Source organism: Notolepis coatsorum (assembly GCF_963971535.1).
Source record: "Notolepis coatsorum genome assembly, chromosome: 9".
NCBI lineage: Eukaryota > Metazoa > Chordata > Actinopteri > Aulopiformes > Paralepididae > Notolepis > Notolepis coatsorum.
The window spans coordinates 137,319,256-137,332,148 of record NC_140173.1 but is presented as its reverse complement, the minus strand read 5'-3'; the positions used below and the strand labels follow the sequence as shown (position 1 = coordinate 137,332,148).

The 12,893-nt window shown below is 43.2% G+C and overlaps 1 protein-coding gene across 1 annotated transcript in view; it reads left to right on the top strand.

The window, feature by feature from the left end:
* pcnx2 (pecanex 2) overlaps positions 1–12,893 on the top strand; it is a gene marked incomplete at both ends in the record, with an annotated part of 92,605 nt that overhangs the window by 54,709 nt on the left and 25,003 nt on the right. The window contains 6 exons of the mRNA XM_084322019.1: positions 3,908–4,016; positions 4,784–4,913; positions 7,314–7,372; positions 8,485–8,700; positions 10,821–11,074; positions 11,523–11,756. Of these exons, the coding sequence (XP_084178145.1) occupies positions 3,908–4,016; positions 4,784–4,913; positions 7,314–7,372; positions 8,485–8,700; positions 10,821–11,074; positions 11,523–11,756 (1,002 nt within the window). The remainder of the gene's footprint in view (positions 1–3,907; positions 4,017–4,783; positions 4,914–7,313; positions 7,373–8,484; positions 8,701–10,820; positions 11,075–11,522; positions 11,757–12,893) is intronic.

Below are 12,893 nucleotides of genomic sequence, written 5' to 3'. Positions count from 1 at the left end.
GTTGTCATACAGAAGTACAGAATACTTTCATACAAAATGCTTCTTACTGTTACGCTCCAGAGACTGTGCTAGACAAGATAGTATCAAACATAGTATACGTGTAATTTAGAAGAAGAAAAAGAGGTCACAGTGTTCGGTATAGACATATGTACAATGTTCTGAGTTACCATATAATATACAATACTATGCAGTGTACTAATGTACAGTACTATCTAGTGCAAAGCAGAAATGGGATGAGGTACAATTTAGGTACAATTTACAGTAAGGTGTACGAGTTGTAGTGCAATCCTTCATCAATAAATATAAAGTGTGGGGAGTGGGTGCTACAGTGTGTTTGTTTAAAGTGGGTGTGTGCTATAAAGTGTGTGGAGTGGGTGCTACAGTGTGTTTGTTTAAGTGAGTGTGTGCGTGTGGATGTGTGTGCTATGTGCGTTTGGTGGTTGTTGTTGTGTAGTGTTCATTCATTGTTCGTTTAGCAACCTGATGGCCTGGGGATAGAAGCTTCTTCTGAGTCTTTCTGTGCTCGCCTTGAGACTCCGGTATCGCTTGCCTGACCGCAGCAGTTCAAAGAGGCAGTTGTTCGGGTGACTGGAGTCTTTAATGATTCTCTTAGCCTTGCCCTTGCAACGCTTGTTGTAAATGTTCTGGAGGGTGGGGAGCCCCCCTCCAATTGTGCGTTCGGCTGAACGTGTCACTCTTTGTAGTCTGCTTCGGTCTTGTGCAGTGCTATTCCCAAACCAGGAGGTGATGTTGCCGGTCAAGATGCTCTCTATTGTACATGAGTAGAAGTTCTTAAGGATCTTCTGACTGACTTGGAACTTCCTTAGGCGCCTGAGGAAGTAGAGGCGTTGTCGTGCCTTCTTCACAACACTGTCAATGTGTGTGGTCCATGTCAAGTCCTCGGATATGTAGGCTCCGAGGTACTTAAAGCTGTTGACTCTCTCAACCGGTGCCCCGTCGATGCTGAGGGGGCTGTAGTCCTTGACCCCCGACCTCCTGAAGTCCACAATCATCTCCTTTGTTTTGCTGACGTTCAGGGAGAGGCTGTTTTCCTGGCACCATCCCGCCAGGACCTTGACCTCTTCCAGGTAGGCCCTCTCGTCGTTGGCAGAGATCAGGCCCACCACCACTGTGTCGTCAGCAAATTTGATGATTGTATTGCTACTCCGCTGAGCCACACAGTCGTGTGTGTACAGGGAGTAGAGGAGGGGACTCAGAACACAGCCCTGGGGGGCCCCTATGTTGAGGGTGATGGATGAGGAGGTGCAGTTGCCTGCTCTCACCACCTGGGGTCTGCCAGTCAGGAAGTCCAAGACCCACTGGCAGAGGTCATAGTTCAAGCCCAGGTCCCTGAGCTTGGCTATGAGTATGGAGGGGACTAGTATCTGATTCCGTAGTACTGGAATCAGTGCCAACTTAAGTACTCACAGTTGGATCTGCAAATTAACGTGATTAGGGCTACTGCAATAATCAGTTAATCGTGTGATCGGGATTATTTGAGATAATTAGTTTGCATAATTGTGGTCAACTTGCCTTCTTCTGGCCCTGCTGTGGGTAGCAGCCTGTCATTTCTAACTTTCTTAGCTCCCTGTGTGATGCATGTTTTTATCTGTATTCCTACCTGTACCTCTCCTTATACCTTCTCGTCACTGCCATTGCTGTTGCTGCTATGACATCTGAATCTGCCTACGTGGATGAATAAAGCTTTATCTTATCTTATTGTTTTAAATCTGTCATTACTTAGATTCAGATGAATCTATCTGCATGTCAAATAGCCTGAATCTCTGTGCAGGAGATGTCACAGAGAGCTTAGATGCTCGTTTCACTTGCTCCAATGTTATCATTGCAATGTAGCAACATGGATCTTGGCGCAAAGCGATATCACTTTAAATGTAAACCGAGTGAGATGATTGAATTGGTAATCGCAATCGAAATCCTTTATTTATCCCGAGGGAAATTCAGCACTACAGATCCCTCACAGTAAACAGTAAACATTTAGGTAGTAAAAAAGAAAAAAATCACGAATAAGAATAAAAATAAGAATAAAGAATAGAATACGGTCCGGGGTATACATTCTGGTATGTATGTAACGGTTGTGACAACGTCACCTCAAACTTCGATGCCCCGAGGGAGTTTCGCACACGGATCTCCCACGGCGCGTGCAACAGCACAGACCGCTATACCAAGAACTGAACTCACTGCTTTGTAACGTGTCTTTTGAGGATGAGATTGAGTTTAACCCATAGCACCGCTACTCACCCCAGCCCTTCATGACTGCGCTTCACGATACCATCCGTTACATATACATTCTAAAATATAAAATATACAGCCAAAAATATACAGTCAAATGTACAGTAATAAGTCATTGTAAAGTGTTGTTTTAAAAGTAAAGGTCCAGGAAGATTATGCCAGACTGTACTGTCACTCTGTGCTCAGTGATGCAGTGAGGCACAGTGATTTCTGGCTGGCTGTCGGAATGAAGGACTTCCTATGCCGTTGTTTTGAAATTTTTTGGACAGCCCATGTATTTGCAATTGTGAAGTTAATCTAAATCACTTGGTGTGTGAATTCAACTACTGTATGAGTGAACTGAACACAACACTTCTTTAGATAATAAAGTTTGAAAACATTGTTGCTCTAAAAACTTAAAACCGAGTTATCTGAGGTACTCAATTGTCATCACAAAATGTCATGATTTCAGTCCTCGAGACGTTGATATCATCCACTTAATGTAGTAAACATTTAATGTAGTTTGTCTTATTCATTCCTTCAATCTTTATTTCAACTTGAGAAGTCATTGCAAGCCCTCATTTTCGTTGAGCATAATACACAATAAATACATATAAAATACAATAGATAAAACCCAACATGGTATACAATCAATTAAAACAATTGCAGGTTATGGTGGTATGATTGGTAATTAATCACACATATGCATACCATGTGTGTATATAACTGGGTTCATATGAAATCCATGTAAGAAGAGATCCAATATGCCTCTATTAATACAGTTTCAATGTAAAACCTTTCCTGTTGGGAGGAATATGTCTGCAGTGTGGCAGGTCTTTGAGATCACTGAGAATGACACTAAACTTGTAAACCATCAGCTGTTCCAACCAGGGGTGATTAAACGGTATTCAGTACTCGAGTGTTTAGATATACACCCCCCCCCCCCCCCCCAAATGTTGACAAAGTCTCACTCAAAGGGTTGCCTGATGAGACTATTCATCTTTCAAGCTTTCCCAGGAGGGCAAAATGTGCACAGCTGAACTATTCCAAGTCCTGTCATCTGGTCTGCTCAGTTTCACTTTCCCTATTCAAGTGGAATTGAGTGGCACTCTCTGTCCAAACTGTTCTATATTAATTAAGAAATGTCTTTTTGACATTCTTAGTCCTAATCGAAGCCAACAAATACTGCTGACTGCAAGCTAGCAATTTATTTTCATAAATAATGAAATAAATGTCATAAAAATCGATTAAACTGTGTAAAAAAATAAAAGTTCTCCAGTAATCCATTTCCTCATTGACGGCAATGCATTCCATGTGTTTTTCACGTCCTGTTTTTGCTCGTACACTCATTGGTTACAACCCTGTCCAATAATCTTCGCAATTGGCGAATGATTGACAGTTCCAGAGCCTCGGGAGTCAGGGGTGGCAATCTGACACTTGCATGTACAAAGTCGCACACCTGACATATTGGCATGCAACTCGAGAACCACTGAACGGATTTGGTCGGGTGAGGTGGCATTCGAATGTCAACAAATAGGGCTTTAATTTTTCATTATATGTATTATATATTATTTGTTTTATAAAGCCGGTAGACGCTTGCAAAATGCTGTGTCGTGCCGGTGGGCAAATCGTCCGTGTATGTGTATACTGGTTAACGTCCATGTGTCTTTCTCTCTAGATGCGCGAGCTGCTGCTGAAGCTTCATTTCATCCTGGTCTACATTGCCCCCTGGCAGATCGCCTGGGGCAGCGCCTTCCATGCGTTTGCACAGCCCTTCGCGGTGCCTCGTATCCTTCACCAGCGCCTGCGGACCCTCGCATTTGTTTGTTTGTGCGTGTGCGTGTGTGTGTGTGTGTGTGTGTGAGGTTATGCAATACAGAGATACTCAACTTTATTCAAGGGCCACTTTGAAAAATCTATTGCATGTCAGGGGCCAGAGTCTGCCTGCTTGTTTCCATGCAGAATATTTCTTTAGACCCAAAGTGTGCCTTTACGGTGATTCTGTGCCTTTATACACCAGGGTATTTAAACTGCATGTATACCCTTTATACACCAGGGTATTTAAACTGCATGTATACCCTTTATACACCAGGGTATTTAAACTGCAGCTTTACGGGTAGGCTATACCCAATGTGTACAACTCAAAGACAAAAACAAGGAATAACTCAACTGCATGGAACAAGCATACATTTAATTGATTTATCCAATTACATTCAGATATCTTGAGGTGAGAGTTCAAAGGACCCCGTCAAAATATTGCGACACTGGACTGTGATATCTTTACCTGTGATATAGAGATGTCTGTGTCACTGTGTGTGTGTCTGAGTGTGAGTATATCTGTTTCTGTTCATTGTTCCTTGACGATGAGCCTGCGTGTGTGTCAATGTGTTATTGGGTGTGTCTGTGTGTGTGTGCGTGTGAACATCTGTGTGTGTGTGTGTGTGTGTGTGTGTGTGTGTGTGTGTGTGTGTGCATGTGTGAACATCTGTGTATGCGTGTGAACATCTGTGTGTATGTGTGTGTGTGTTCCTTGACGGCGAGTGTGTGTGTCCAGACTCGGCCATGCTGCTGCTCCAGACCCTGTTGACCACCGTGTTCTACACCCCGCTGGCCCCCTTCCTGGGCAGCGCCATCTTCATCTCCTCCTACCCACGGCCCGTCAAGTTCTGGGAGCGCAACTACAAGTAAGACACCCCCCCCCCCGGCGGGGAGGCAGGTGGAAAGGAAGGGATGGAGGAATAATAGGAATAGAACTAGAATCAACAGAGAGAGAGAGAGAGAGAGAGAGAGAGAGAGAGAGAGAGAGAGAGAGAGCGAGAGCGAGAGAGAGAGAGAGAGAGAGAGAGAGCGCTTTAAGTGCTCAGCTAGGTCTCTCTCTCTCTCCCCTCCCCTAACCCCTCCATCTTCCCAGTCTCTCTCATTTATTGATGAGAACGACTGTATCTGCAGACGGGGCTGAAAGCGTGCGCTCCAGAAATACATCAGAGAGCCACAGCGATGCATTTGTGTTGGATCAACCCTGTTTATTTGACATGAAACCGGCTAGAGCCGGCAGGTGTATTTTTAGACCATGTTGTCTGTGTTTAGAGATGGAACGTGTGTAAAACTCCAGTCACAGCACATTCTGCCATAGAGTCTCTAAATCACCTTCTGGCTCCCTGTGATGCGTATTTCCACAGCACCGGTGGCACGCTGCCATTTCACAACTCATGCAAAACGCCATGACCACACAACTGCAATCTCACTGTGGCTACCGCTTTGACATTTGACAACAGCAACAGAAGAGTGTTTAATATTCTTATTAACATGGGAGTGGACAGGTATGCTTACTTTATGCAAATGTGTGTTTATTTTTATTTTGTATCCACTTTTTCTCCTTATTTTTCTATTTTTCTCCCATCCCAATTTCGCCTCGCCAATCCTCCCTTCAATTCTCCCCTCCCCCGTCTCGAACGTTGTTAGACTATATAGCGTCCCACTGGTCGGCTGCAGTGAGGACCAAGCCTTGCATCACGTGTCCCCTCCGGTACACGAGGAGGCAGCTGTCGCATCTTTTCACCTGAACAGCGCGATCTCTCAGTGGCGAGGAGTAACGCGTGGGAGGCTCACGCTGCCCCCGATACTTCCTGATTCTGCTGTACAGGCGCACCAACCGACCTGTAGGAGTCGCTGTCCACAACGTCCAATCCCCACCCACCGGCTTTCCCACCCCTAACACTGCCAATTGTGTTAGTATGAACGACCAGCCAAGCCGGTAGCAACGCCGAGAGCTGGGCTCGAACCCAGCATCTCCTGCGTTAGTGGTGCCTTGCCCACTGCGCCACTTAGCCGCCCCACTAATGTGTGTTTATTAAAGGGGAACTATTTTACTATTTCTTTCACTATTTGGGCACTTTTACACAATTCCTGTGAGTCTATGGAACACCTCTGTAATTATTATTTTTTTTATTCATTGTTTTGTATTTCTAATCAAGTCCTCAAAAACAGCATTTTTCTACCTCAAAATCTTAAGCCGTTTTGAGGCTGGGCTCCAACCACTGTGTGCAGCTCATCATGTACCTGATGCCACACAGCCACATTATTATGCAGCTGAGTCTCTCTGACATCACAAATCAGCACATTTTCAGATGACTCAGTTCAGTGAGGGTGAATATTGTGAGAGGAGAATTGGAAGAATGCGCCAATATGAGAATTAGAGATATAGATCATATTAATATAAGTTCACATAGCTAGGAAACAATGCTAAACACTCAAAAAGGCCATTTATAAGATAGTTCCCCTTTAAATTAAATAAATAACCAAAATGACAAATATTGTCCAGAAAAACAAAGGTACTGCATTTAGCATCAAATACATGCCATTATGCTGCAACTATTAACAACATGGCAAAGCCCAATAGGCAACAACAGATGGCCATATTGACCTGCTAAACGTAACATTACTCAGTAATATGAGTACTCACACAATGGAGTACCAGGTTTTAGACTGTTAAACTACTGGCCTATAGTGTTTTATTCAACATTCCTATTGACTTAATAGGTCTTTGGCTTTGTATGATGCGTCCAGAGAATAGTTTTTGGCCAACAGCTACAGTACCTGCCTCCATTCAGTTGTGCTGAGCTACACTGTAAAAATAAATGTTTTTTCACAGGAAATTCACTGTATTATTTTACAGATTACCTTTGTTGTTCTACTTTAAGTGTAAATACCATACACATACAGTAAATGACCTTTTATCAAAATATTAACCATTAAATAAAGGTTGTAATCTGTAAATGTATTTGATTTTACTGTAATTTGACCAGAAGTATTTGGAAACCATTGATGCCAGACATTTACCGTTTTCTTGCAGCTTTTATTTCTTACAGTGTAGGCAAGCTGGCAGCCAGATAGCTTTCTACTAAACGCACAGAAAGAAAATTGGTATCTTATCTTTTTGTCTGACTGGAGAAAACAGTAAGCGCATTTCCCATAATGTCCCGTAATTCCTTTAAGTAAGACCTTCCATCATTTAACTTATGTATGGTCTAAAACCTATATTGTACAGTTTTTAGTCTAAGCTGTGTCTTCTCTCTCCTCTACAGCACCAAGCGTATTGACAACTCCAACAGCAGACTGGTGTCCCAGGTGGATAAGGAGACTGGTAATAACTGTAGCAACTACACAACACTACACTGCACTCACATCATCATCATCCTCACTGTACAGTACTGACACTACACTGCACTCACATCATCATCATCCTCCTCACTGTACAGTACTGACACTACACTGCACTCACATCATCATCATCATCCTCACTGTACAGTACTGACACTACACTGCACTCACATCAGCATCCTCACTGTACAGTACTGACACTACACTGCACTCACATCATCATCATCCTCACTGTACAGTACTGACACTACACTGCACTCACATCATCATCCTCACTGTACAGTACTGACACTACACTGCACTCACATCATCATCCTCACTGTACAGTACTGACACACACAGGGAACTCAAATGTTACAGATTTGTCGAATCCTATGACTCGAGAAAGTCTTATGACTATTAGATGACGTAAGGATGTCTTTAGTCTAGGACAGTCCCATACTAACCATACTATACATTAGGGCTGGGCGATATGGCCAAAAATGATCGAATATATTAAAAAGAAATAAGATTTTTTAAACAACAGATGTATGTTTATTTTGCAGCAATTCTTTGTCGTTGCCGCCATCTTTAGTGTTACATCCCCTCACACGCCAGTTCTCAGGCTGCAGCTGGTTTGAAAGCGAAAGTAAACCGGCTTCTCTGCTGGGAGTTGAACAGTTCTGGCTCTGCTAGTTTCTTTTCTATCTTTTGGCGCTTTTTTGGTGGACAAACCACCGCACATGTGCACCATGACTCGTGACTGGAGACTAGCTCTGCTAGCACACATAGCCTACTGTGTACAGACGGTTTCAAACTGTATTTTAAATTAGAAAGCAAACAAAATAAAAGAGAAAAATAAATCTCAATTTGGTCAGTATTGTCATTTGGACAAGCAAAGCCATTACATTAAGTTGCAGGCAAGAAAGACAAGTCTGTCCACTGTCTCTGGTTTTAAAACTGTCATGTTGCAGGTCAGAAGAAAAAAAATCGATATTTTTTTTCCTGATATTTTTTTTCTTTTGATATCGATTATTAAAATATATCGCAATAATTATCGCTATCGTTATATCGCCCAGCCCTACTCTACATGTCAACGCTGTCCCACTCTCCCAGGCTGTGACGACAACAACCTGAACTCCATCTTCTACGAGTACCTGACGCGGTCTCTGCAGCACTCGCTGTGCGGGGACCTCCTGCTGGGCCGCTGGGGCAACTACAGCGCCGGAGACTGTTTCATCCTGGCGTCCGACTACCTCAACGCCCTGGTGCACCTGATCGAGATCGGGAACGGACTGGTCACCTTCCAGCTCAGAGGCCTCGAGTTCAGAGGTAGTCGCTCACTCACTCACTCGCTCGTTCGTTTGTTTGTTTTGTCGGTTCATTCACTCGTTCATTCTTACACTCATTAATTCATTAATTTAATGAATATGGGGATGGGGTCGGACTAGTATATGTGACATAACAGATGGGTCACCTTCCAGCTCAGAGACAGGTTTCAAGTTTCTTTAATAGTTGTCATACAGAAGTACAGAATACTTTTATACAAAATGCTTCTTACTGTTACGCTCCAGAGACTGTGCAAGACAAGATAAGTATGAAATAAAATAACATAGTATAGCATGTAAATTAGAAGTAAAAAAAATGAGGTCACAGTGTTCAGTATAGACATATGTACAATGTTCGATGCATAATAGACGTAACTGAGTTACCATATAATATACAATACTATGCAGTGTACTAATATACAATACTATATAGTGCAAGGCAGAAATGGGATGAGGTGCAATTTAGGTACAATTTACAGTAGGTGTACGAGTTGTAGTGCAAATCCTTTATCAATAAATATAAAGTGTGTTTGTGTGATCTAAAGTGTGGAGAGTGGGTGCTGCAGTGTGTTGTTTGTTTAAGTGAGTGTGTGCGTGTGGGTGTGTGTGCTGTGTGCATTTGATGGTTGTTGCATAGTGTTTATTGTTCGTTTAGCAGCCTGATGGCCTGGGGATAGAAGCTTCTTCTGAGTCTTTCCGTGCTCGCCTTAAGACTCCGGTATCGCTTGCCTGACCGCAGCAGTTCAAAGAGGCAGTTGTTCGGATGGCTGGAGTCCTTGATGATTCTCTTAGCCTTCCCCCTGCATCGCTTGTTGTAAATGTTCTGGAGGGTGGGAAGCCCCCCTCCAATTGTGCGTTCGGCTGAACGTGTCACTCTTTGTAGTCTGCTACGGTCTTGTGCAGTGCTATTCCCAAACCAGGAGGTGATGTTGCCAGTCAGGATGCTCTCTATTGTACATGAGTAGAAGTTCCTAAGGATCTTCTGACTGACTTGGAACTTCCTTAGGCGCCTGAGGAAGTAGAGGCGTTGTCGTGCCTTCTTCACAACACTGTCAATGTGTGTGGTCCATGTCAAGTCCTGGGATATGTAGGCTCCGAGGTACTTAAAGCTGTTGACTCTCTCAACCGGTGCCCCGTCGATGCTGAGGGGGCTGTAGTCCTTGACCCCCGACCTCCTGAAGTCCACAATCATCTCTTTTGTTTTGCTGACGTTCAGGGCTGAAGTTCATAGGCACAGTAGTCATGCATTCATTTGCAATGGAAAAGGTATTAAACTACGAACTACGAAGCAAGAGATTTCTACGCATGTCTCAAGTCTCACACAGACTCTGCTGTGTTGTCAGCAATGATTATTTCCCAATGATTGACTGTTTGATTGATTGTAGGATTTTAATTGGACAATGACATTCTATTCTTCTCTTCTTTTCTGTTTTTTTATTATATTGATTGATTGATTGATTGATTGATTGATTGATTGATTGATTGATTGATTGATTGATTGATTGATTGATTGATTGATTGATTGATTGATTGACTGACTGCCTGCCTGCCTGGCTCTATCCATCTACCCCAGGTACCTCTTCTCTTCTCTTCTCTTCTCTCCTCTCCTCTCCTCTCCTCTTCTCTTCTCTTCTCTTCTCTTCTCTTCTCTTCTCTTCTCTTCTCTTCTCTTCTCTTCTCTTCTCTTCTCTTCTCTTCTCTTCTCTCCTCTCCTCTCCTCTTCTCTTCTTTACATATAGCATAACTATATTGTATAGTATATTGTATAGTAGTGTATATAGGACTCATTACCTCAATTCGTAAGCTTAGCATTGTATTGTATTTTATCTACCTTGTACCTTTTATTATTTATTATCTTCTATTTTATTCTATTATTATTTGTATTATTTTGCACAATCAAGGCGGGCATGGCCACCTTCATTCCACACTATGTCTCGTGGTGTATGTATGTGACAAATAAATCTCTTGAACCTTGAATCTTCTCTTCTCCTATCTCCTCTCATCTCATCTCCTCTCTTCTCTAGTTTCTTCTTTTCAGTTATATTTTTTTTTAAATATATTTTTAAACGTGTTTGATTGATTGACTGACTGACTGACTGGTTCCACCCCTCTACCCCCCCCCAGGTACCTACTGCCAGCAGCGGGAGGTGGAGGCCATCACGGAGGGTGTGGAGGAGGACGAGGCGTGCTGCTGCTGCGAGCCGGGCCACCTGCCGCACGTGTTGTCCTGCAACGCCGCCTTCAACCTGCGCTGGCTGGCCTGGGAGGTGACCGCCACCAAGTACCTGCTGGAGGGCTACAGCATCAGCGAGAACAACGCGGCCACCATGCTGCAGGTCTACGACCTCCGCAAGCTGCTCATCACCTATTACCTGAAGGTAGGGGGCGACGGAGAGCACGAGGTTATTGTATATAGGCGACGGAAACCAACACGAACACTAAATCGAAGGGTGGGGGGAAATAAAGGTTTTAATGAGCTGAGATTTTTTTTGAAAAAATATATACTGATTGGAAGCTTTCGTATGTCATATTATAGATGATGTACAGGTTATCTCTGTAAATCTGTTAGAGAGAGAAATGTAGTCTGTCTGAATTGACAATGGCAGCATTAGTTGGGTCCAGCCCTCCCAGAAAATATACACACACACACACACACACACACACACACACACACACACACACACACACACACACACACACACACACACACACACACACACACACACACACACACACACACACACACACACACACACACACACACACACACGCAGCATCTAAAATGGGCTGTATGATGAAGCCCTGCTGTCCCCCCGCCCCCTCCAGAGCATCATCTACTACCTGGTCCAGTCTCCTAAGCTGTGTGACTGGCTGAAGGATGAAACCATGCAGGAGTCTCTACAGTCCTACACCAAGTGGCACCACATTGAGCGCGACCCTCAGGTCTTCAGCGTCAAGATCGACGAGGACTACGTGCACTGCCTGCAGGGTGTGACCCGCGCCAGCTTCTGCAACGTCTACCTGGAGTGGATCCAGTACTGTGCCGGCAAGATGGAGACGGTGAGAGACGTCGGTCAGACCACACTGTGTGAGGTCCAGTCCATCTCATCCAGAGCATTGTATTGGCGCCATGATACTTAGATCAGTGGTTCCCAAAGTCGGGGTCGCGACCCAAAGGTGGGCCGCGAGCAGCCACGGGAGGGCCGCGAGATGATTTCCAATTTTTTTTTTATAATTTTTTTTTTTTTTTTGTCAGGCCACTGAACTTAGAAGCAGGCCAGGACAGTGTTTCTAGTTGTATTCTAAAATTCTATTCTATTGTATTCTAAAAAGCGACTATCTGGTTTTATATTAACTTAATAAATAAACAAAAACGAAAAATCTACTTATTTCAACGAACATTTCAAACTAAATAACAGATTATGCACATAAAACGCTGAAAACAACCGAAGCAACAATAGTATTTTAATGAGGCTATTATTATTATCATTATTATTTTGCAACAAGTTAGCCCTCTCATAAATAGCACATATAAATGAATAACTAACTTGAATTAACTTAATAGTATTGAAGTGATATTTGGCTTAAAAAATCGTCCGCCTGACAAAAAAAAAAAAAAAAAAGCCAGACGATGTGCATTGGGCCGCGGCTCTCTGACGCCTTATTTTCTGGGTCCCGGCCTGAAAAGTTTGGGAACCCCTGACTTAGATAATTAGAAGACAATAATTTAAAAAAAACTTGTGATTTCAAATATGCCGATTTGAATATCTGATCTGGCAAAGGTCAGGTCCTCAGGCAGGACGTCTCAAAACGTGTAGGGTTTCTTCTGCCTGGGTCAACGGATAGTTTCACACAGTGCTGTAAAGACTTTTGGATGGAAGCCCTCACTGAATGAATGGTATTTATTACAAATAACTAATATAATGGTTGGTTAAATGTTTCCCTTGTTTCCAGTTGTTTAACTCATTGACCGCCGGAGCGTCGCTGTGGGCGTATGGCCGTTTGTGCCAGCGCTGTAATGAAATGGGGGTACATGCCGGTGTTTGTAGTGCTGAAACTATATTAAATATTATAGCTATGGATCTAATGACATCTTCCGGTCAAGTTGCAAAAAAACAGATAATTTTTTCATCAATACATTCCCGTTTTATACCGTGGTGAATATGAGTATAGTTTTAGGGTAGTTCTGTGTAATCC